This window comes from Tauraco erythrolophus, chromosome 14 (assembly GCF_009769465.1).
Source record: "Tauraco erythrolophus isolate bTauEry1 chromosome 14, bTauEry1.pri, whole genome shotgun sequence".
Classification (NCBI taxonomy): Eukaryota; Metazoa; Chordata; class Aves; order Musophagiformes; family Musophagidae; genus Tauraco; species Tauraco erythrolophus.
Genome location: NC_141478.1, coordinates 12,040,262 through 12,063,910, shown reverse-complemented (window position 1 = coordinate 12,063,910; position 23,649 = coordinate 12,040,262). Strand labels below are relative to the sequence as shown.

At 49.1% G+C, this 23,649-nt stretch overlaps 1 protein-coding gene across 1 annotated transcript in view; it reads right to left on the bottom strand.

Moving 5' to 3' along the window:
* SHC4 (SHC adaptor protein 4) overlaps nt 1-22,290 on the bottom strand; it is a 32,480-nt gene extending 10,190 nt beyond the window's left edge. Inside the window, exons 1-5 of the mRNA XM_009990548.2 lie at nt 21,712-22,290; nt 12,093-12,163; nt 5,055-5,118; nt 3,800-3,919; nt 2,147-2,200 (exon numbers count right to left, since the gene is read on the bottom strand). Of these exons, the coding sequence (XP_009988850.2) occupies nt 2,147-2,200; nt 3,800-3,919; nt 5,055-5,118; nt 12,093-12,163; nt 21,712-22,290 (888 nt within the window). The remainder of the gene's footprint in view (nt 1-2,146; nt 2,201-3,799; nt 3,920-5,054; nt 5,119-12,092; nt 12,164-21,711) is intronic.
* Between the last annotated feature and the right edge of the window lie 1,359 nt (nt 22,291-23,649).

Genomic DNA, 23,649 nt, shown 5'->3' with positions numbered 1-23,649 from the left:
TCTTCCTTTTCCTTTCAGGTTTTTCTTAAAGTTCATCAATATTTTAGGATATACTTTTAAAATAAATTGGACCTAGAGAGCAACTAGAAACTAAAGTAACTGGAGCAGTACCTGCTATTTTTATATCTTTCTAATGTTTAAGTAGATGCATGGATGACTTTGCTTTAAAATAAAGCCACAATAGGCTTTATTCTCAGGGAGAATATCAGGGAGAATATTGCTACTCCTTAACAGCACAGAGCAACACTGAACTGTGTTTAGATGCTGGATATGAGGGCAGGTGGAGAGACATGTCCTGTGGAAACTATCTCTCATTTTAAATGTAAAGGGAATTTCAGAAAAATTATCTGAACAAGCCATCAAAATTCCCCCTTATGTGAAATGCCACTAGATTTATAGTTACCACCACTGAGCATGACCTCCATTTTACATATTTTCCCAGTAAGAAAAGTGTCACCAGCTGCACCACCAAACGCATTTCCTGTGGCACATCTGTGTGCAAGCACATTTCTTGGTGGTCCTGCCATTAAGCACTGACCAAACCCAGCCCTCTGTAGCCTGTAAGATCCAACGGGATCACCATACAAGATCAATGCAATATAATAACATTAAAAAAAAAAAAAAACCACCACACAACAAAAAACAAAACCCACACTAAAAAAGGTAAACAAGCCCTGGAAAATTACCCATCCAACCCGCTGAGCAGAGATCTGAAAATACATCCCTGAATTTTCAAAGCTGGAAATATTACATAAAGACAAATTAGACAGCTAGCATCTAGCGCATGGTGCATACTTCAAAAACAAGTCATCTTGAGAACATATTTAAATTATTTAACTACCAAGAAAACTGGAATTTGGAAATGAAGCTTTGTGATGCTCAGCACAACAGCACGCCAGCTCTTGGAGCTGCTTGGAAGCCCACAGCAGGAAGGGTCTGGCAAAGCCCAGGGAATGTATCGTACAGCGTGGTGTATTAGAACAGCACAGGCACTAAAGGTGAAACATGGACTTCTTGGACTCTCAAAATGCCTTAATCGTTAAATGGGATCTTTAAGGATGTAGCACTTTGGCCCCAGGCCCGTGCAGTAGCTCTCTCCTGGGTGCAGGACCACCAGCACAGAGCCTGCACACATGCTCCCCCCCACTTTCCAGCGCTGCTTCACCGAGCTCCTGTTCTCAGGCAGCTTGGGCTGCACCTCTCTGAGCAGAGGAGAGCAGAGCAGCTGGGCTCTCATACATCACCCACATGGCCCTCCAGAGAAGATCTGTGAGCCACACAGGGACAGCTTCCAGCTACTTCCCCTTGCCTGCTCCTAAATCCAAAGAGGCATATCTGTAATTTTCCAGACTAAGCTGGATCTGGCTTCCACCCCAGAGTTATTGAGAGCATGACCCAGAGCCTTTGGTTTTCCCTGTTCCATAACACAAGAACAGGAAGACATTTAACAAAGTTGAAGGGCAGAAAATTAAAAAGGATTACAAAATATTGTTCTCATAACACATGGAGTGTGAAATTTGTAACGCTGACAGGGCTGGGCTTGCTTAGATTCGAAGAGGGAATAGGGCATGTTTACGGATGAAAAATTCCCTGCTGACAATCACTGCAATAAAGAGTTTGGAAGAAGATAGAAAACCTCTCGCATGACAACATCAGTGAGCTCATGAATCTGATGCTAGAAGAAAAACCCATATCTACAGGAAAAAGAAGGTTATGCCATGTCTGTCTTATAGGAGATTTTCCTGACTCAAAATTCATCTAATATTTAGAGGTGCTGGTGCTGACCGCTTTTGTGATGGGTAAAGGATTACAGGGACCACAGAACTGATGCAATTCCTGCATTCGTGTGTTCTCAATTTTTAGGTCCTCAAGTTCAGGGGCTTCCGAGTGAACTGAGGCTCACTGATGGAGAATGGGAAAGGCAGCTGTAGAGATCTGAAAAAGATCCACTGAGTCTCTGTTCCAAGTCTCCTTCCCAGCCTCAGTCCCTCAGTTTTCTTCTATTATTGGTCATGATCTAGAGTTGCAGTGTACTCTGTTAGTGCTCGTGGACAGGAAGGGATGAAGCAAAGTTTTTGCAGTTACTTCTATTCTCATAATAATTTCATTATACCTGCAGAAGTATATCTTATAAATCAATACTTACTGGGTCACCTCCAGAAGCAAATGAGATGGACTGCATGTGATGGTTGGCAATAATCTGAAAAGTATGACAAACTGGTTAAACGTGCTCATGTACCACACATTTAGAAAACAGCAGAGCATAGATCTTCATAGAACAAGCAATTAACATGACAATCTGATCCATTAATACATACATACCATTTGTGAAGGAAGGAGATAACAACAGGAGTATTTTTGAGACTACCCATTCATATTTAGTAAAGTCTAGATCCCCGATGTTAATATTAATCTTCCTTAAAGGGTTTTCAGAATGAATTCAACCACCAACTTCTAAGCTGGTCAGTATGAAACTTTGAAAGGGGGATCAATGGAGACACTGGATGTATTTACAAAGTCTTGAGAAATTAATTCATTTTAATTTATTTAAATGCATGGTGTATACAACAGTGGCATTTTTATGAACAGGCCCCACCGATACTCTGACCATACTCTCATCACTAGCACCAAACTGTTACTGGTAGAGATTCCACCAGCCAAATCAAGCATCAACTTTTCATGGTTTCAAACACTACCTCATCTCTGGAGACAAAGTGTTCTTTATTATACAATCAAGTGCAATAGATTATGCAGGTGGGAACATAATGAAACGTGGCGGTGGCGCAAGAATGGAATAAATACAAGTTTCCGTTTGCAAAGGTCTAGTAACAGAAGACCTAGAAAGAATTTCAAGACAGATCCCGGCACACTTCTGTGTGTAGATGTTTCCAGCTGGCTTTTAGTCTTGTTACAAACAGGAACAGGTCAATAGGGCCATACTTTAGCTGCCAACCCCCAGAGTTTCACCCTGTGTAGGGAAGCCCTTTGCTGCTGTACCTGAAGGGAAGGGAAACCTGGTGCCACAGACCCTTCCTAGCACAGGAGTCCAAGGGATAGGAGACCTCTGCACTCTGATGAAACCCCAAGAGCTGCCTGACACTCAGCACAGCGTCCGCTCAGTGCAATGATCCCTCAGAGCCAGTGAGCCCTGAGGTTCCCCTGCTCCAGCTTGGAGCAAAACCCGCTGCTGGTCTTGGGCAAGATCACGCTGGGAGCTGAAGCTAGCAGCTGATGGAGGAATTAGGTGGGCAGCACAAAGCTCCTCATCACATCTGCCAAGAAGGGAGCACACCCCAGTTCCAGGGCAGATCCAGGCTCTCAGGAACACATCTCGATGGAGCCCAGAGATTTTGCATAGTATAACTGATTATGCACTTATATTTCCCAGCTGTAAAATAGGTTTGAACGGCACCAAAGCCAAGCTCTGACTCATAATTTATATCATTTTTTTTTTTCCCCAGGATTCGTCAGAAACTCCAGTCAGGACTAATGCCTTGTTTATTAGGCTCTGCACAGGCAGAAACACACACAGAGAAACAGTTTGCCAAGTGCTTAAAGATCCCTCCCCATGGAATCCACCATCATAAACAAGAAGGGCATGTGTTGCATGTCCAATTCCTCCAAAGTGCTCTCATTTTTAAATTCAGAGGCATCATGTAATTCAGGTTCACTAGGCATGCACAAGGAGACTAAAGGCTGCTGCTCTCCCTTCGAAGTGCCCAGCCTCTCTTTCAGAAGCCACAAAAGGAGAAGAACACAGTAGCATGGAGTAAAGGACACTGATTTATATATATCCTACCTGCTGCGTGTCAACATTAATCAGTGTGAGGCTGCTTGTTGAAATGGTCAGTTTTATATTCACACCAGAAAACTGAAGGTTACTTTTGCCAAGTACAGAAGACAGAAACTTCACTGGAGGCTTTGAACAAAGAAACGAAAGAGGCTGTCAGCTGAGTCTGTCAGGGGCAGAAACATATCAAAGTCAAGTAGGTTTTACGATATCTTATTGAGAATTTCAGTGGAACAAGGATAATGGCTCCATTGAATGCAAACAGACCTTCTAAAAAATACCAGCTTTGAATACAATACATGGGGGTTTTGTCAATAACGGGGAAAAAAAATTTAAAGCAAAATCTCAGTGAGCTAAATGTTATAGCTGGCTCAGTAACCCAGAATGCGTAACTTTCCTACTGAACTCTGCTTCGTTTTCTAGGGATGAAGCATTTCCGAGTAAATGAAGAAATTCTCTCATGTATTGATTTTTAAGGAGCACGTTCATTCATAGAATCATAGAATCGTTAGGGCTGGAAGGGGCCTTCAAAGGCCATCTAGTCCAACCCCCCTGCAAGGGACAGGGATATCTCCAACTAGATCAGGTTGCTCAGGGCCTCATCCAACCGGGCCTTGAACGTCTCCAGGGATGGAGCATCCACCACCTCTCTGGGCAACCTGTTCCAGTGTTCTACAACTCTCATGGTAAAAAATTTTTTCCTAATATCCAACCTGAATCTACCTCCCTCTATTTTAAAACCATTACCCCTTGTCCCTCCCAAGCCCCACAGTTACAGAAGGGAATCAGTAACTTCCACCGGGGACGACCCAACAGCAGCCACTGACGCTGCCCCTCACTGCATCCCAGTCAAGAAATAAATGATCGGCCCATTAAACACTGCCATTTTAGTCATGTTTAATTTTATATAATATAAATAGCAACCAGTAATCCTCCAGTGAATGAGCTCCCTTTTGCTATCAAAAAGATCTCCTACATTTTACCAGCCAGAACCTAAAACTTGTAAAGCACTGAGCACTGCAAAGGCTGGTAGAAGCAGGAAAACTGGGCAAAGTGTTAATCCTGAAGAAAATAAGGTAGGGCATGGCCTCCCAAACCGAGGGGGCTAAACATCCTGCTACAAGCACTCTTTCATGTTATACTGAGTTCAGATGGATTAACATGAGCTAACTCCAGCATGGACTGGAGCCTGTTAGGGAATCACGCATCCAGCTTATCAAAAGCAGATATAGAAAATACATTGTTCAGCTAAAATAGCATTTACCTTCCGCTTTTTTATAGCTCCGTTTGTACCTGATACAGCTTCACACAGTCGGCTTATTGCTTCCCTGCAAATAGAAAAATACAGCACAAACTGTTGGATCATTTCACATGCATCATCTGTAACGGGGCCAGCGACTCTGCGATTTATTGATATCGTCCCACTTATAAACACTTAAATCTTCTGGAAGGTCTTTCACAGCTGTTTTTCTTTCTTCTTTCCTCCCACTGTTAAAAAACCCCAATCTATTTAACAAAATACAATGATTCAGCAGCCTGGTTTGGGCTGATTCTTTTTCTTCATAAAACACATCAGTTTCACCTAATGAAAATTTGTGGGTTTTTTAAAAAAAAACATCAACTAACCACAAGAAACTCAAACGACCTAATGCCTTCAAATCTTTTTCCTCAGTACAGATGATAGGTCTCTTGCTTGGGAGGGAGGATCCCCTCCCTGCCTAATCCTTCTTATTTAGAGCAGCAGGGGCATGCTGAGAGAGCCCAGCTGGGTGCCCTGATTACCTTTATGGTGTTTGGGGTTTCTCTTTTTTAAAAAAAAAAAAATGTAGGGGGAAAAAAAAGAGGTGTAATCAGATTCTCCAGTTCTTTTTGAAATCTGAGGTCTTAATCCATATCTTTCCATCTCTGCCAGGTATGTCCCAAACTAGAGGTCCTTTCCCAGCCACCCACTATTCTCTACTCGCACCTCTCAGTTAGGGGAGCAGAAGGGTGAGGCATAAAGCACTCACAGTGTTTACTGGTCTACATCAAAGACAGGTAAATTACACATTTAATATAACAGTGGTGCACTGCGCCTATTTTTAATACTTGAACAAAGAAAATTCTGATATATGCTCTGGCAGGTGCCTGGTTTGGACATACGGTGGAGCACTCGACTGCCCTGATCGAGGTTCACACAGCGGCTGGAAAAAACCCTCTTGCTGGCAGTCGCAGGCTCTCCCCTGACCGGTATTTACTGTTTTGAAGTCAACGGAAAAACGATGACTTGCTGGGCTGGGCCGGGCTTAGCAAGTTTCCTTAACCTTGCCTGGTCATCCCCGGTCTGATCCGCAGCCCCCGACCTCTCCAGCTGCCCTTCCCTGTGCCGCGGGGCTGCCAGGACGAGCTGCGCCGTCGGCCCCCGTCACCCTCTCAGCCTTTGGTTCCCATATTGGGTGATTTTATTTTGAGGCTGTAACCTCAGCCTTTCTCTCCTGGCTGAATTCAGACTTGGGCTTTCAAGGGTTGGGATTTTGTTTTGTTCTTAAGGGGGAGGGAATTAGGTTTTGTTTATGTTATTGGATTATTATCCAAAGAGCTAATTAGGAAACGAGCTAGTTAGGAAAGTTTGTCTGTTTTCAGATCCTGGCATGTGCGTGGGAGGAAGATGCCACTAGGCTTCATTTCCTGAGAAAGTTTTGGTTCAGAAAGACTAAATACCAGGAGACCACACAACAAACGGCAAGAGCTCCAGCTAGATATGTCCCACGAAGCAGTGATGCCCTGTAAGGAGCATGGTCCCTCCAGGACCCTGTGTCATGCCCGGGGAGCAAACCAGACCGCAAGTAAAGCCAGCACAGCGCTGGTGAACCCCAGCATCGCTGCTGCCTCCTGCTCAGTGCCCCACAGACATCACTATGCTGATGGGCTACGTGCTAAAAGCACTGAAGATCAGTGATGCTACATTGAGTCTTCCTGGCAGAGAACATCCTGAGGAATTCAACCTGGAGACTGTCAAATGAATGGAGACCTCACCCATGGCAAAACAATAAAAATGGTATTAATATGTCTTGAGTGAAAACAGCAGGGAAGAAGAGGAGCATCATCATGGGCAACACAAGATGGGTTAGAAACACTGTCTTTTAAACACTGCCTTTTTTTAGCCTTTTAAAGCAAAGCATTTCCCCCTACACAGCTGAAAATATGCTTTTGAAGCAAATTCCTGATATCCTTCTTGTTTAGCTCCTGTTTTATTTAGATGTTACCAGCAGAAAGGCCAAAACTAAAAAAACATAAATGGAAAAGGCATCCTGCAGGATGATCTTGCAAATTCCAATAATCAGCTTGGAAAATGAGAGCTCATCTTCTCATTCAATATTAAAGGAAATTAAAATCAGAGTCCAGACATTAAGGCTACCTGGAGCCTTCAAGTCTAGCTCTACCTGGAAAGAAAACCAGTTACAGAACAAATTGGAAAAACAGGGAAGTCGTCTATTTTGGTGACAAATGAGTTCTCGCACACTTCAGGCAGCCCCTGTGGAATGAGGAGTCATAGGCAAAAGTTGCCAGGACCAGACCCTATTCTTGTCCAAGCCAGTGTGGTGACTGCCCACTTCACCACACTCTGAGGCACTTGCCCAGCAAATGGGAACCAAAAAGTAGGCTGAAGAGTTTCTATTACATCTCTTTGGTAGGGGAAGTCATCTGCTCACAGACATTTCTTGCTGCATATGTCTGAGTGCCTTTCCAGAGGATCTAACACACCTTCTCTAATACTATTTCAAAGATGTGAAAAGCAGCAGTTTGGTAACGCTTTGCTGCTACAACTGAACACTTCTAACCTTCAGTCATTTCCATGGGGCAGACAGAAAATAAACTCTGGATATGTCCACGATAAACTGAAATAGGATTTACTATATCTGTGCGTTCTTCCCAGAAATCTGCTATTAATTCATTCTTACAACCACTTATTTTCAATCACTTGCTCGAGCAAGTCTCTGCTTTCAGATCTGCCGGTCGGCATGCACCTGTGCATCGATCTCGAAGCTCTTGGATGAATGTGCAACCTTATGGGTTCTGGCATTTGCTTGTCCATTCGGTATCTTCCAAATCTGAGGCAGCAGCAGAAAACGTGGCCTTATTATTCCAGTCATGTTTCTGCTTTTTATTTCTCTCTTCCTTGTCATTCATCCCAAAGCAAAACACTTTGGCTTGTTTTTTTTCTTTCATTTAAATCACCCTGAATGAGATAACTCCACCTGTGTACTCTGCAGCACCTCTTCTGGACCCTGGGAGCCACAGAATGAAATCAGGAGAGCTGTGAAGAATTTCAATTGTTCCTGTAATTTAAGGCAAAGAAAATCTTGCTCCTTGACTCCTTGAGCATCTTCTGCCATTTGAAGTGGAATCACTGTCTGCTGGTCCTGCGGGGCCCACACAACTACATAAACTGATCATTGTTTCATTGACACAGTTTTCACTTTCCACAGTGAACAGAAGAGATTTAAGTCAGCTCTTTTGCCATCCTGAATAATGTTACTCCGCAGAGGCAGAGGTCCCTCTCCTGGCCCAGCAGATGCCCATCCATTGCAGGAGGAGTTTCCCAGGGCTTATTCTGCTGGGCACCAGCTCCGTGAGGATCAAGGCTGGCATAGTTCCCTGTAGGCACCTCTGTGGGATCCAGGAGGGGGGATGGGGAAGCAGGACCTCTTCAACTGAACACCGAAGATCCTGAGCACACTGCTGTAGGCAGCTCCCTGCATTCTGGGCTGAGACGCACTGAATTGGGACAGTGGTGCAAACCCCGTGCAGCTGAGCGCTGTGGGAGCTGGCAGCACAGGGAATTTTTGGTTGCTCCCCAAAAAGCCTGGTGCAGCCTCCCAGCCTCGCTGGGTCAGCAGCCAGCCGGCCAGCCAGGCTGTGGCCACTCAGCAAGGGCTCGACAAGCTCTGGGGCAGGAGGGAGTGACAAGGACAGCCCCACTTTTGGCATCCATAAGCCTTTAGATCAGCTCAGCTGTACAGTCTACAGGTTATCTCTGGGTCTGCACCTCTGGAGCAAAACCCGCGGCAGAAGCTCCTCCCCACTCCTCTGAGAGCGAGGGGAGTAACATGCCAGCAGTAACAGTGAGCTGCTTTGTTTATTGTTCCCCCAAATGAGAGTAAAAGAAGAGAGATGGGCTGATGTAAGCAAGTAAGCATGCTGTTGGAGATTTGCTTTTAAGGATCTAGGGCTCTGCCTACACTATCTAACAGAAAGGGATTGTGCGTCCCAACAAAGTTGAAATTAATCTTCCGGACAAAGTCAGCCTTCTTCCACCAGCCCTCCCCAGCAGCGCGGTTCAGACACCCTTCGCCCTTCACTGCCTAACCGTTTTCAAGTTTGCAAGTTAATGCCCCCATCTGAGATACAGAATCCCTTTTCCCATAAATGCCCGATATAATGACGAATAATAAGCTGGACTTAAGAGAAATGGGAGACGTGTAAGAGGAAAAGAGCTGCAGGGCTGGACGAGGGAAGCACTGTCAGAGTCCAGCACAGGCAGGACCTGCCACAGCACAGGGGTGAGAACCCGAACACATCTTGTACTGAGAATAGCAAGCACAGCATGTTTACAGGTGACCATTCAAAAAAATATAAAGCCTCTCAAGCAGAGGAACCTGTTACTCTTATTGTTTATTCTTGATGTTACTCTTGTCATCTACGTGGAATGCGGGATCACAAATTTCTGCAAAACGGCAGGGCTGTCCTACGAGCGTGTGAGCTGGGTGGGCAACGGCAGAGAGCTGGAAGAGAAAAATCGCTACAGCAAAACGTGCTCTGCCAGCCTCCTCACCAGGCGGCTGCTGAGTGCCGAGGGCAGGGAGCGCCTCAGCGCCTGGCCCTTCCCTTGCTACGCTGCGGTCACTCGGCCCGACGGCCATACGGCATCTCTGCACGCCATGGTCATTCACCATGCTGGAGAGGCCACTTCCTGCCTTCCCCGACCCTCTGCCTGGTGAGTGACTCTGAAAATGCAAGTCCAGCAATAAACTAGAAAATTAATCCTCGAGGCTTATCTCTTTTGACTCCTCACAACACTTTGGCAAACACAAGTTTGTTGATCTTTCCAACATTCATGTGAGGTAGGTAAATAATATCTTTAATTTTAGAGATCAGGAGACTAAGAATGCAAATACACATAAAGCAAGGCAGGGAGCAGGCAGAATTGCAGATCCTTTCTACATCACTTTAAAACAGAAGATGCCTCTTTGTTTAGCGAAATGCCATCAGAGTAAAAATATTTCTTACCCCCTGTTCAAATAACAGAGATGATTAAAATGGGATCATTTCCACTAACTCCTCGGTTGGTGCATTGTGCATGCCGTCTATAAACTTACTCCCCCGGGAGAACAATAGGGGAACAATCAATGTTATCTTCGCTCTGGTCAGCTTGTAATTGATCGAACTTTAAAGTTTGCATGCATGAGCTCAGTACTTCAGCATTCGGTTTGCAAACAGTTTAGGTTTTGAGTTTCTCATGCACAGAAGAGCCCGTTAAGGTCAGCAGTGCCATTTTTTTTTAGGTGATGGAAATATTTCCATTGTTAAGTTTTTGCATAGCTCTGCTTAACAAAACCTTACTATTCGGGCCAAATTTAAGTTGGCAAGCTCTTGTCACACAGTAATTCATATCCGTTATTTTCCAGACACGCCATCCAAAGCTCTGTTTTGTAAGCGTAGCAGCATACGTACTCCGTGTCTTGCAAGCAGGAGACAACCTCGCTCTTTGGCCGAGGCTGTTGGAGAATACCGTGGTCTGAATGTGCCAGGTGGATTGCTTTGGGCTAAGTGTACTACAGGGCTCTTTTTGATCAGTACACGACTAGGCTGAGGGAATTTTATTTGTATCTCAGGCAGTTCTTAATATACACATGCAGGAACTGGGTGAGTGCGTGCTTATGCTGATTGTAAATGTCAACAACCGCTGATTTTGAATATAAAACAAATCGGGCAGCTTTCAAGTGTGGTACATCGGCATTTCAGGACTCAAGTTTTTCAGTTTCTTCCTTTTAGCTGGTAAGCCTGGGAGCCAATAGGTAGAAACGTAACACTTATCTCTTCACGTTCTTTTCCCTTCTCCAGACTCTTTCACACGAACACTTGAGAAAGCAAAAGAGCATCTGTAAATCATCCGCCAGCAGGAAGGAAGAGCTCGGCAGGCGCAGGAAGCCTCAACCACACTCCTGGCATCCTTAGCATGAACCATGCCAGAAAAACAGCTGAGAGGAGGAGGGAACACGTCTAAGACCAGGCCAAAATACTCTGCGCTCACCCACCCCTCCAAAAAGCCTCTGGAGGTGCCAGGACGCTGGGTAGCTGCTGGGGCTGCCCGGCGCAGCACTAGCCCTGGCTGCTGGACCACGAGTGCATCCCAGCAGCACGCCGCTCTCTGAGCTGGAAAGGGAGTGATTATTTTGAAAGCTCAAACACTCCTGCACTGACAGACTTACAGAAATAAAGGTAGAATTAAACCTGGGCTCTTCTATTCCTGACAGAACATTTCAACAACCCCACAGGTGTATGTATTTATAATCTACACCCAGCGATGTGCAGCAATGCAGTCTGCAACAGAAGTTGCAAGCTTTTCGAAGACTACAAAATATTTCATGTTTAAACCACATTCAGTTGTATCTGAGAGTAAAATATTTATCTTCTTCTGATTTGCAGCCTAGAAACTTAGGCCTGGAGCATAGTTGGAAATGGCTGTATTTCAACATTTTCCTTGTGACTCCGCTCCCAGCTGAGCCTGGCCTCCGTGCAGATGGGGCCAAGCAACGTCACCTGTTTGATAAAAATTCATTAGATGACCTCACTAGATGGAGGAACTGATGGCACTTTCTGCGTCAGGTGTGAAGCTGCAAGGCAGAGAGGCCCGCAAGCATCCGGGTTCGCCACGGTGGCCACCCACAGCCACGATTTACCCCGCGCCTCAGGCGAGCCGCGCAGGCAGCGCTGAGCCCTGCGCACTTGGCATGGCCACTGCGGTACCCCGCTAGCTGGGACGTCTGTACCGTGCTGTGACTGCAGGGGGAGGCTCTCTGCATCCAGAACAAGCACTGGGAGAGATATTAGGTCCGTGGCTGAAACAATTCGTTTCCCAATGCAAATAGCCTATTGTGATGACCAAATAATTCAAATCATCGCTTGGGAAAAACAAAACAAAACATGCAAACTCCTATTCAAAATTGTCTCGGAGCTTGGCACGCACTCTTGGCTTCACACAGAAATTCACACTCAGGGTTCTCATTCTTGGGCTGCATTTCAGTTTGATGCCACCTACCTGGTGACTTGCGTTCGTGTGCCGAAGTCCAGGGACCTCATTGACTGCAGCACTTCAATACAGCCCATGTACTAGGGAAAAGAGAGACAGAGAAAGGACAACTTGGTTAATATCTAGCAAACAGGTAAGAGGAGGAAGGAAGTAAATGTGATTTCAGTCCACTAAGTATATGCAGAACCACAGTCTAAATGGAAAATCAAATCAACCATCCTAAAGCTGCTTCCTAAATAGATCTTCGTTTTACAGAAAAGTGTAGAGAAGAGCAATAAAGATACCAGTGGCTTCAACAACATAGCATAAAAAAAAGCCTAAAGCACTCTGGGGACACAAAATCCAATCATTCCTTTTTTTCCAGTTCTGCTTATTCTGCCTGATGAGCCTGTGGCAGTGAGCTGGGAGAAATACATATGAACGTTGGAGGGAAATTCCCCAGGAGCAGAGGGGCTCTGGAAGCCCTGCAGGACCAACACGCTCAGAGCCCCCGTGCAGAAGAGCTGAATGTCCCTTCAGAGCAGCAGCAGGTATTACTAAGCATGAGGAAAACCACTGGCTCCATGCTGCTGCACGTCTGATGACAAATCACCTCTGCAGAAGATGAAGGAGGTAGAGTTGCAATTCCAGCTCATAGCAACAGCTCTTAAGAGCCCGCACTACAAACTGACCTGTTTTAAATTAGAGGCTGACTACACTTCTGTTGTATGAGGCAGAGCTGGGGGCTTTTCCTATACTCGTTTGGGATTTGCATAGGACTAATTTTCAGAAGCATCAAGAATGTGATGGCGTGTCAGCCCATAGACTCCTTTGATGTTCTGTACAAACCTGTGGAACATTTTCATCTCAGTGTTCTAGGCTAAGGCTATCCATCCCCTGAGTTTACCGCTCCCAAAACGTATCTTACTAATTCTTTCAGCATTTCTGTTGACATCCATCTCTCTGCCACTGAAGCGCTCTGACATCTCCATTTCACAAGGCTGGCATAGGTCTGGGTCTCTCAGTTTGCATTCTCTCTTCCACAATTAATTCTCCCAGAGGGAAAAGGGCTTTCGGGAGCATCCTGCAGTGCTCACACAGTGCCCGTGGGCTTCAGCAGCAGCCTGACTGCGCAGACCTCTCCTGCAGAAAGGCAAAGCCTCTGAGATTCAGCAGACAGCCTGGAAATCCCAGGCAGGGACACGCACACTCTGGCCTCTTGTTCTGAATGGACAGAGGAAGCGCACTCTGTCCAGAGAAAGGTACTGTATTTACCTCCTCTTCCTCTCTTTGCTTGTGAACTGATTTTTCTGCTGGGCCATTCAGAGGGGATTGGATTTAGGAATCTGATTCAGCTTTGGAGACTTTCAGAAATGAATGTGTGTGTCAAAAAGAGAAGGTATGCGTGCAGTCAAGCAGGGATTCCACAACAATTGTATTATCCCTATTTTGGTTTCTTTCCAGATAGCAATGTAACCCTTGGGAGAACTCCAGAATTAGGTCAGAGCCCTGGAAGGACATCAATAAGAATCTGAAGGGTTAGCAGAACTGCTTCCCTAATGAACATTTAATGACTTTGTAAAGGACTCTGACAGCTATCTGACTTGCTAAAGATATTCCTGCCTAACAGGAACAAAGCAAACGTGGAAAATATGTCTAGAGCCTCAGCTTGTAGCACAGCAGAGACCTCTGATCCTACAGTATAAGGTCAAGCATCCTGTGAGCTGGTTGGCTGCTCCTCTATCCTTGAGAAAGAAAAGATTTAGAGGAATAGGTGAGTCATATACTGATAAGTGAGTCCCCATTGCATCCTGAACAGATGCGTGGGAAGCTACTCTAAGCAAAGATGAAAAATCAATATTAGGTTTTTGCATAAGTGACCCTGAGTGAAGCTGAACTTATCAATGATTCACAAAAGACCTTTTTTTTTTCTCCTTTAAAAGCCTGAGTAGGGAAGTGCATTAACATGGCACCTCACTGCATCTCTCATTTATTTTAGCTGCCGTTGGTTATCTAAACCGGCACAGTTAGTAATGGCTGAACCTTCACATCTCAGCAGGAGGGTACAGAGAACCCGCAGAACCCTGGGCAGGGGGACGCTGTGGGACTGGGGCAGGGGAAGATGGGATCACAGAGCTGGGGAGAAGCCCATGAAGCACATAAAAGGACAATGGGATACCAGAAGTCTATTCAGGAAAACAAAAGACACTCTGAGGAAGAAAAAAGGACTAATAAACAAACAAGGAAAGTATTAACCCATTCATAGCTGAGTTCAACGAGAAGTGTGAAAGTGTACAAGAGAACAGGGAAGGCAGATGACAAGGGTGATGCCCATCTCAGAGACCTCTCCTGTGCCCGGACTCCAGTTCAGGTGGTGCCCCTGCTCCCCATCCTCTTTACCCTAAAACAGCAACTCCCACAAAAAGCTACTGTGCTCGTCCAGGGATGCAGGGTTGAGGACAGCTCTGCTTTCCTGCTGCAGGGAGGGTTAAGCTGAAGGATAAGCAGGGCAGCAGCCACGGGTGCCCTTCTGTAGCACCCCGGGAGAGGCAGCCACAGCAGCACACAGCCCTCACCCCCGCATGACCACGGTGTTATGAGACCCACCTGCCCCGCAAGGAGCCCAAGCTACCTGCCAGGCAGGTTTGGAACACAGCCATAGCAGTGTCAAGGGTTCAAAAGTGGTGTCTGAGAAAGGGGGCTCATCTGCCAAAGCCCCACAAAGAGACGCACGGTGTGGCTTCGCTGAGCTGCTACGGGGAAGCCAGGGGAGTCTGGACACCGGCACAAGGTGCTGTAACCAGCCTGGGGCCACAAGCACAAGTGACTGCAGAATTCACCTACCTATAGAAAAATAAAACGCCAACACTGAAACAAACACAGTGCTAAAGACTTGACATCACTAATGCAAGTGGCTGCTGAACCCACTGATCTGTCGGCAGCAGAATGGAGAGCTCTTGCCACGACAAGCAGCAGCTCTCGAGAGGGAGAGGAGAGACGCGCTGGACGTGCTGGAAAGGGAACGGCTCCTCTAAGGGCGACGCGTGCAAAACCGTCCCGTGTCCCTGCAAAGGGCCGGGCAGGGCATCGGCACCACGGGTGCTTCATCTCTCGGGGTCTGAATCTGGAGGGTGGTCTGGGGCTGCTGTTTCCCTGTGCCACCGGCATGGCAGGGAGGTCGGGGGCAGAGGAGGGTGGTTACTGAAGATGCACACATCTGTTCACATCTCTTCACCAGAGATGATGGAGAGTGACTGCAAGATCTGAAGGCACTAGGCAAGGCCCATGTGAATAAGCTTTTCAGGCACCCTCTAATCCAGATCCACGTCTCACTTCGTTCCCTGCCATCACGCAGTTAGTGGCTCCAGCTCAAACGCCAGCCAGTGATTCACCCCCAGGAACGATACCAGGAGCAGCGCACGGAGCTCCTAATTAAACAACAAAGCTGCAACCTTGCAATTTTACCTATTAGTTAACAGGCATTAACTCGTGCGTAATGCCAAGAGCAGCTCCTGCAGACCTCACGGCTGACTAACAAAGAATCCAAGCGACAGGATTTGCTTGCAGAGGCAGCCAGGTGACATGCTGCTGCTAAACAGCCTCTGTCCAAACATATGTGAGACTGCATTCAGATTCCCTAAAAACACAACACAGCGGCCAGGGCAGACACTGGCCACAAGCAGCAGTGCTGGGTGCACGCGAGCACGGCAGGGATCCAACTCCCATGCAAGCATTTATCTTCCTGGCACTGCTTTAACAAGGTGCTTTGGAAGTGAGGGAAAAACCATTTCTGAGCTTCCCATCACCCTCTTCTTCAAAGCCAAGAACTGCCTGAGGTGGCTGCTGCCCGGTGAGGGGGGCCACAGCTCTCTGCCACACAGAGCAGGCGGCTGCAGAACAGTGGGAGAGTTTCGCTTTGATTTGCTTGAATAACTCACCTCTAGCTTGCGAGGGATGCAGCGGGAAGGGAGACTGGGCAGAAGCGAGCAGCAGCCACTGGCACACGGCAGGACAGTGGCATTCGAGTTACAAGGAGACCGGCCTCTGCCTTTTACACCAAGGGAAAATGACTTTTGCCTGTAACAGCCGCGGTGCTGCTCTCCCTGTAGCTGGCTGCCGAGCTCGGGGACATGCTTCCACGTGTTCTATCACCTGATTTGAGATCCCTCCGCTTTCACCCTGTTGGAAAGGCGAAGCACTGGCCTCCCTCCACGGACAACGCTGGGAGCCAGCCAGGGATGTTGGGAAGGACCAACATACAGATCACTGTAGTTTTGGCAGAGAAGTTTTCTCAGCCCTTCCTTAGACGCTGCCTGTGGCGGCTTTGGGGTTGAAAAGCCACTGTGCCCACTGGAAAGCAGAGACCACCACAGCTACCCTGACAGTGGCACCGCGTTCCTGCCAGCTCCCAGGCTGCACCACACTGCCGACCAGCCGGTCAGCTCTGCTGCTCATCCTGCAACACACACGCGGCAGCATTTTACCAGGCTGGGCTCAGTGCTATGTAATGCCGCGAGCAGCCACCGGTCAGGCTGCTAATGAAGAGCTTTGGTCTGGGTTTGCACCCTGCAGGAGATTCGACCAGCTCGTTCCTCAGCCTGAACCGCACCGGCTTCCTCCAGCAAACACCAGCCCCTTCCAGAGCTGAAAGCAAAGCCAGCAGAGCCGCCTCTCCCGTCCCGCCGAGGGGAGCAGCGAGGCGAAGCCAGCCCACGGCAGCAGCCATGCACCACGGGAGGCATGGAAATCCACCCGCCAGAGAGCACAAAACTTGGGCAGAACGGGCTGTAAAACACACTGGACACCTTCATCATTAAAGATCATTAAGCACACAAAAAACCCACTATGGTTTGTCAGCACTAGCCTAACGCTCGTCATGTGCTTGCGCTGCTCTCATCTTCCTCCCCGAAGCAGCAGCGGTGCGAACAGACAGAAAGGCCCTTGGTCTGTCCCACGCCTCCTGCCCACGCAGCACAGCCTCTTCCCTACAGGGCAGCAAGACGTGGCTTTTTGTGAAGAAGAGTGACTTTTGCTAAACGGAAAATTTTCTGGGAAAGCTTGACCCTTTTGTTCATGGGTTTTCAAATTTTTTTTAAATAAATTTTGAGAAAAAAACAGGGAAAAGTTTGAAAATTTCTGCATATATACACATAGACACGTGTTCTTTTCTTCTTAGTTTTGTCCTGAAAAGCCACTTTCTGTAGCACCGTGCTCAGGCCAGAGCTCCAACAGAATCGGTTCAAACTGCCCTGTCCCCGTGATCCTGGCTGTGACAACGCCTAAAAACATGCCAGTTTCCTTTAAGAAGCAACTACCTGGAGAAAAGCATGGGCCATGGAGGCAGTGCCAGTGGCGGAGAGGCGCAGCCCCGTGAGATGATGCTCCCCAAGCCCAGCGGCGCAAGCGCCAGCCTGGCACCCTGCAGCCCCAAGCCCCAGCTCACGATGCAGAGCTGCGGCTCTGAAGCCATGAATCACCAGAGCCCATCTCCTTCCTGCGAGAGCCCCGGCTGCGCGGATGCCTGCAGTTATTTATTTGCGACAGGCGACGCAGGGTGCCGAGGCCAGAGCACTCTCTGGGTGCGGTGTCGGGGTGCTCTGCACAGGGAAGCAGCTGCAGCTGAAATACCACAATCATTTCCCTACCCTGAGCACAGGAGAGGTGCCGGCAGCTCCTGGGGACCAGCAAAGGGCTGCCCTGAACCCCGGTCCCACAGAGATGGCCAGCAGGTTCCCCAGGGTGACCTGCTGCACCCTCCACGGGCAAAAGCAGGACTGCACAGGGGACAGGTGCCCATGTGTACTCTTTTGGGATGTCCTGCACCTCGTTCTGAACTCTGACATTAGCAGCAGTCAAGCTCCTTCTACTCTAGAGACTAGCAACTGATTAAATACATATATATATATGCCAAACTGCTAGCAGAGGATCAACCTATAGATTAGTAAAACTCCAATATATCCACCCTTTACAACAAAGGATGCTGCAAATAACCTGTAGCTTATTATTTCACTGTAATATTATTATACTTTAAAATATCTGGCAATAGCATTTCCCTTCCATATTTTCATTCAATAGCACATTTATTCACTAATCTGAACATCATCTCTCAGAGACTCGTGCATTATTGATTTAAGCTTAGCCACAGAGCCTTGCTCCATGTTAGGTCCAGTACCATCTTCCTGCTGGTTCTCACTGGTCTCAGAGGGGCCACTGGTGCTGGATAGTGCTAAAAGCTGGGTCTTACCCTCCTGCTCAGGAGCAGCCACGTCCCTGGCACTCCCCAATCAACAAGAGAAAGGACGGCAAGTGCCTCTTGGAATATTCCTCAGGCTCGTCACAGCCATAACGATCACCAGCAGGAGACACAAGTGCCATGGCCACCACCAGCACAGTAGATAGACAACCTCAGCTCCAGGTGGGCAGCGTTGTGGGGAGGCATGTAACGGGTAGATCGTGAACAAGGACAAGGTAAGTATCCATCTTGGAAATCCTGCAGCAAACTGCGTACAAAGTATGTTTTGAAAGATAACAGTGTGGGAATTAGAGCCATTGGGTTCCTATTAAAATATTAATATTTGGGCTCTTTGTTATTTGCACGAGCATCTCAGGAGAACGGGTGCTGTTGCAGGTCTCGACTTCCTTCCCGAAGCCCAGGGGACACACAGCCATGACACAGGTGCCCTGTCACCACCAGCCACACACAGCACAGTCGCCTCCCAGGGAGACGCGATGGGTCCTGGCATCGCCTCTTCTTAAACTGACCCCAGAAAGACAATTTCTGCCTCATTCCAGCTTGTAGGGGACAGCTTCTGCCCTAAGGCATTTCATTACTTCACCATATTATTGCCTTTCTAAAATAACTGCAGATCCTCTCCACGTAAGTACCAAATTCTCCAGACTCCGATTAAGCTTTTAAGGCCAAAGATCTCTGGCAGTAGCAGTCCTTGTAGCACAGGACTGACTTTCCTCCTCAAATGGTCTCTGGGGAGATCCCAGTGATCCTGTACCCTCCCAGGGCACCAGAAGCTGCATGGAGACAGCGGGTGTCTCCGAATGCCACAGGAGGGAGGGCGAGGGGTAAGGACTGGGAGCAGCTCCCATGGCTACCCGGCCCCAATTTGCCTCCGGGCAAGACCATCCCACCACCTGACGCTCCCTCTGCACTGCAGCCCTTTGCCCCTGGCTGCTTCCCAGCCCACCTGAGGCTTCATTGCCAGCTCCTGGAGAAGCCTCGTGGTCCCTGGGGAAATGAGCTCCTTGCCCATGCTGTGATGCTGAGGCTCCAAAGTCCCCAGGCTGCTTATTTACCGACCTGCTTGTTATGAAAAGGGCCAGCTGAACAAAACACCACGAGTTTGGCCAGGACATGTTTTGGCACATGCCAGCAATGCTCTTGCAGCTCTCCTGGGGCTGGCTCCTGCAGGCCCACAGCTGCGGGAGGAACAGTAGAGGGATGATGCAGGAAAGATGCAGGGAAACATTTCCCCATTGTGTTGGGAAGTGCCTGCCAGCAACCCCCCTTCAGAGAGATTCCCCATGAAATGTCCTGACTTCCAGAAAGACCAGCAGAAAACCGTACTGAAAATACAACCTGGGGAACAGCAGGAGGGGACGAGCCCCTCCCTGCTTAACACTACCTTCCTGTCAAGTCCTTCTCTTTTTCTGCTCTTTCTTCTGCGTTTCTTGCTCATGTGCTCCCCGGCAGGTGCCTCTGCTCTCGGCCCTGGGCCACGACAGAAACATGGGAAATTCTCCCTGTGCTTCATCATCTCCTCCCTGCGTCAGAAACTGAATTCTTTAAGCGTGCCTCTGGCATTAGTATTTCAGTATCTGAATCTCTATAGGTACCTCAAAGCCTTAATGACGAGCTCTGCTGCATCAGGTGCTGCTCAAACCGCAGCACACGAGGCAGATCCTGCGCGGCGGGCACTGGGCATCACGATGCCATCCATCAGCGCAGGCCTTTCTGCGGGCTGGCCGAAGGCACAGCACCTGGAGCTGCAGTGGCCCTTGTGCTCTCACCGTAAGCCACATCCTGCATGCTTGTTCATCTATTTTATGAGCTTGCTGGTGTGAAAATCTCAACTGCTCACGTTAGTACTAGAATTTAAAGGAAAGTAAACATAAAAGGACACATATGAGCGTGATCAAATAGCTCATCCCCTCTCTCCACCTGCTGTGACCCAGGGGAATGTCTCAGGGCCTCCTGTGGCTCTGCGCACAGCGGCTGGTGCTGTGCTGGGACACCATCACCTTTCAGCCAATGTCCCATCAAACCAACTGTGCCGCTGCTGCCAGACGCCAGGCAGCCGTCTCATTCCTGCTTGGGGAAAGGTGAACATGGCTGTTTCTCCACGCTGTTCTCCCCTCTGACTTGCCGGCTCTCCTGCTGCATTTGGAAAGGGATTGATTGATTTTTCTTGGCCTTGCACCTTTCTTTAGACTTTCCTGCTTGCGAAACATCACACAGGAGACACGAATTTGGCATGGTTTATGGCTTTTTTACTCCTTCTGCCACATTTTGATACCTCCTGTACACCAAACAGAGCTCACACATACACACTCTTAGCACTCTGCCTGCAGCCCACCAGGAGGAACAGGTGCTGGTTAATAACCCCTTGTACGGCATGCTCCTGCGGTCCCCTTGCATGTCAGGGACAGGCACAAAGGCTTTGAGAGCTACAGGAGCCCTTGGCCAGCCCAGCCATTACATGAGTATTTCTGAAGCAGGTTTAGACCGCTTTCTCTGCCGTTTCCCCATGGTCTGCACTGGCTCCCCCCATGCAAGCAGCGGGCAGTTTTTGCCTAGGAATGCTTTTGACAGATGAAGCATAAGCACTAAAATGTGCAGGGTCAGAGGTTCAGAGCACAGCAAAGGAGGTAACGTATAAAGTCTCTAGAGGAAAAGAAAAGTAGACAGCTCCCAGATGTGGCAGGGGTGGAGGGAGCGAAAGTACCGAGCCCAGGAAGCATAGTCTCCTCTCAGCCACTCACTGCTAATTAGATGATACCATGATACCCACCAACACCAGTCCACAGCACTAAAAATATCCAGAAAGGCTATTTCAGGGTGTTTTCTGAAGAAATAGGCAGGGTTTTCGTACACCTATCATTACCAAGAAAATCAGACACAGTCCTGTAGCATCAAAGGAGGACGGCAGCTTTTGCATCCTATCTTCTCACCTCCCGGGGTAGGAGGCACAGGGCAGAGGTGCTCCGGACAGCAGTAGCAGCCCTAGCAGCTCTCCCATGCCCTCCACGACAAACATGTCAGCAGCGTGGGCCAGCATGTGCCTGGGAGCTGCTCTGCGAGGCAATGGGAAGCCTTTTCCGTGGGCCTCCTTCTCCCTCTGACACGCATTTCAGGTCAGAGCAACCTCTGTTTGAATTGCAGCTCAGCTGCACTCCTCAGAGAGTCTAAAGATAGCCTTTTGCAAATGGATGTTGTGTTACCTCTGGGAGTGGCTGTGGTCCTTTTAACTCCCTCAGTTCGACACCACAGCCCTACGTACATCAGGAGACAGGAAATATACAGGAGAAATCAGTGCTTCGGGGCACTGGCTCCAGAAGTGGGAACGCAGAGGTCACCCTGCAACCACCTGTGCTGTTTGCTTTGTCAGAGAACGGAAACCCAGTGAGAAGTACTCACCCGAACGCTGTAGGTCGCTCCCGGCTCCCCCACATTTTCACCACTTTGCGTGAGGCTGCTGTCCTGCCTGCCTGCAAGAGCAGCCTCCTCGGTTCCCCGCATGGCACAGTCGCCCACTGGCTTTGGGATCAGGGCCAGCTTGTCCAGGTCAGGCTGTGGATAAGAGGCCGAGAGGCAGCTGATCTCAGGCGAGGTTGGGCTGCTCGGGATGGTAACGCACTCTGTGAGTTTAATTCTTGGCACCTCTTTTGTCCCCAGGCAGAAGCTTTTCAGCCCCGGCAGATTTGATGGGTTGGCAAGTTTAATGTTCGCCATCCGGGGGATCAGCGTGCACAGGGTGGTGCAGGTGTCCTGTGGCCCCAAGGAGACATCTTCCGTCAGTGAACCAGGTGTTGAAGAATGGGAAGAGGAGGAAGAACCTTTGATGTTTAAAGACGTATTTTGCGTACCTTCATCTAGGGATGTTATCGAATCATTCCTGAATCGGCTGTACTTAGCCCTGTGCAGCATTCCTGGATGTCTGAACAACCCTACATACAGGACGTGTCCACCGAGGCTCTGCTGGCTGCGTTCTCTCATAGCCTTGGCAGGTCTGTAACTGGATACTCTTGCATAAATTGCCTCTTGTAGATAAATTATATGGAAACCAAGCAAGTCGAACAATTTTCAAAACAGAAATCTACTGGATATTTTTGCTGACCCCCTCTTGGGTGTTTTATGGTCCTCAATGGACGAGGCTTAAAACTGCACAGACAGCTGGTATTCTCTAAGCAGTACTACAAGCTGCCTACAGGAAAGCACATCAGTGGCACAGCAGCTTAAGCTGCAGAGCCGCTATCTAAACCTGCCTTCATTCCTGCCTCAAGCCAGGCACTAAATCCCGCCTAGCTCTGAAGACTCACAGTTGGAGCATCGTTAACCGCGGAGTCCGGGCTGCAGCGAGAGCTGAAGCATATTCCACACAACGCTGAGCGACAGCTACAAGCTCAAACACATTTTCAGACGGGCAGGGACCCCGTAAGGTGCCCAGCTCTCCGCATTTCCATCGTTGGCCGCCCCAAAGGAGAAGAGCATCCCCGTGCTGCCACGCTCCTGCTCCGCCGCCAGGCACAAACCCAGTTATTTTAAGAAAAATACTGAACAGCGCCGGCAGCTCGCGGCGTCAGTCTCGCTAATTCTTGCTGGAAAGTCCTTCAGCACCATAATCCAGAAACAACCGAATATTCCGGCGCCTCCGGCGCTGTTTCCCGCAGAGCCGCAGGGCAGCAGCTCCGCAGCGCCCGAGCCGCCCCCGCCGCGCCGGGCCCCGCCACAGCCCCGGCCGCCGCCGCCGCCGCTTTTATGAATGAAGTTTTTGTGAATGAGGCTCGGCGCGTGCAGGCGGGCAGCGCCGTGAATGGCGCTCGGCGGGCGCCCGCGGCCCGGCGGCCCCCGGGGTGCGCCTCGCAGCCAATCGCCGCCCGCCGCCGGCTCACGCGCCCTCAGCGCGCGCGGGGGGCGGGCGCGGGGGCGGCCGCGACCCTGCGGGTGGTGCCGAAAATCCCCCCAAAGCCCCGTTCTCCAGCAGGTGCCTGGCCCGGCTCTTCCTCCCTCCTCCGCCGCCGGCACAGGCAGAGCCGAGGGCTGGGGCTCGGCGGGGGCCGCGGGGTGCCCAGCCGGCACAGGCGTGTCCCGGTGCCCGCCCTGCAGCCCAGCTCCAGCCGCCAGCCCCGCTGGGAGAAGCCCTTGTTCGCCATTGCGTGCACCGCAGGCAGCGAAAGAAGCGAGCCAGGTTTATTTCACCCACTGAAACCGCCTGGGCCCTCAGCACGAGTTACCTCGGCTCCGTGTGGGGTTTTGACGCCTCCGGCAGCGTGGTGGGAAGAGAAACGCAGCACCACGGGGGTCGGGCCAGGAGGTGAACCGGCCTCGGTTCCCTCCGTTAGCAGAGGTCTTTTC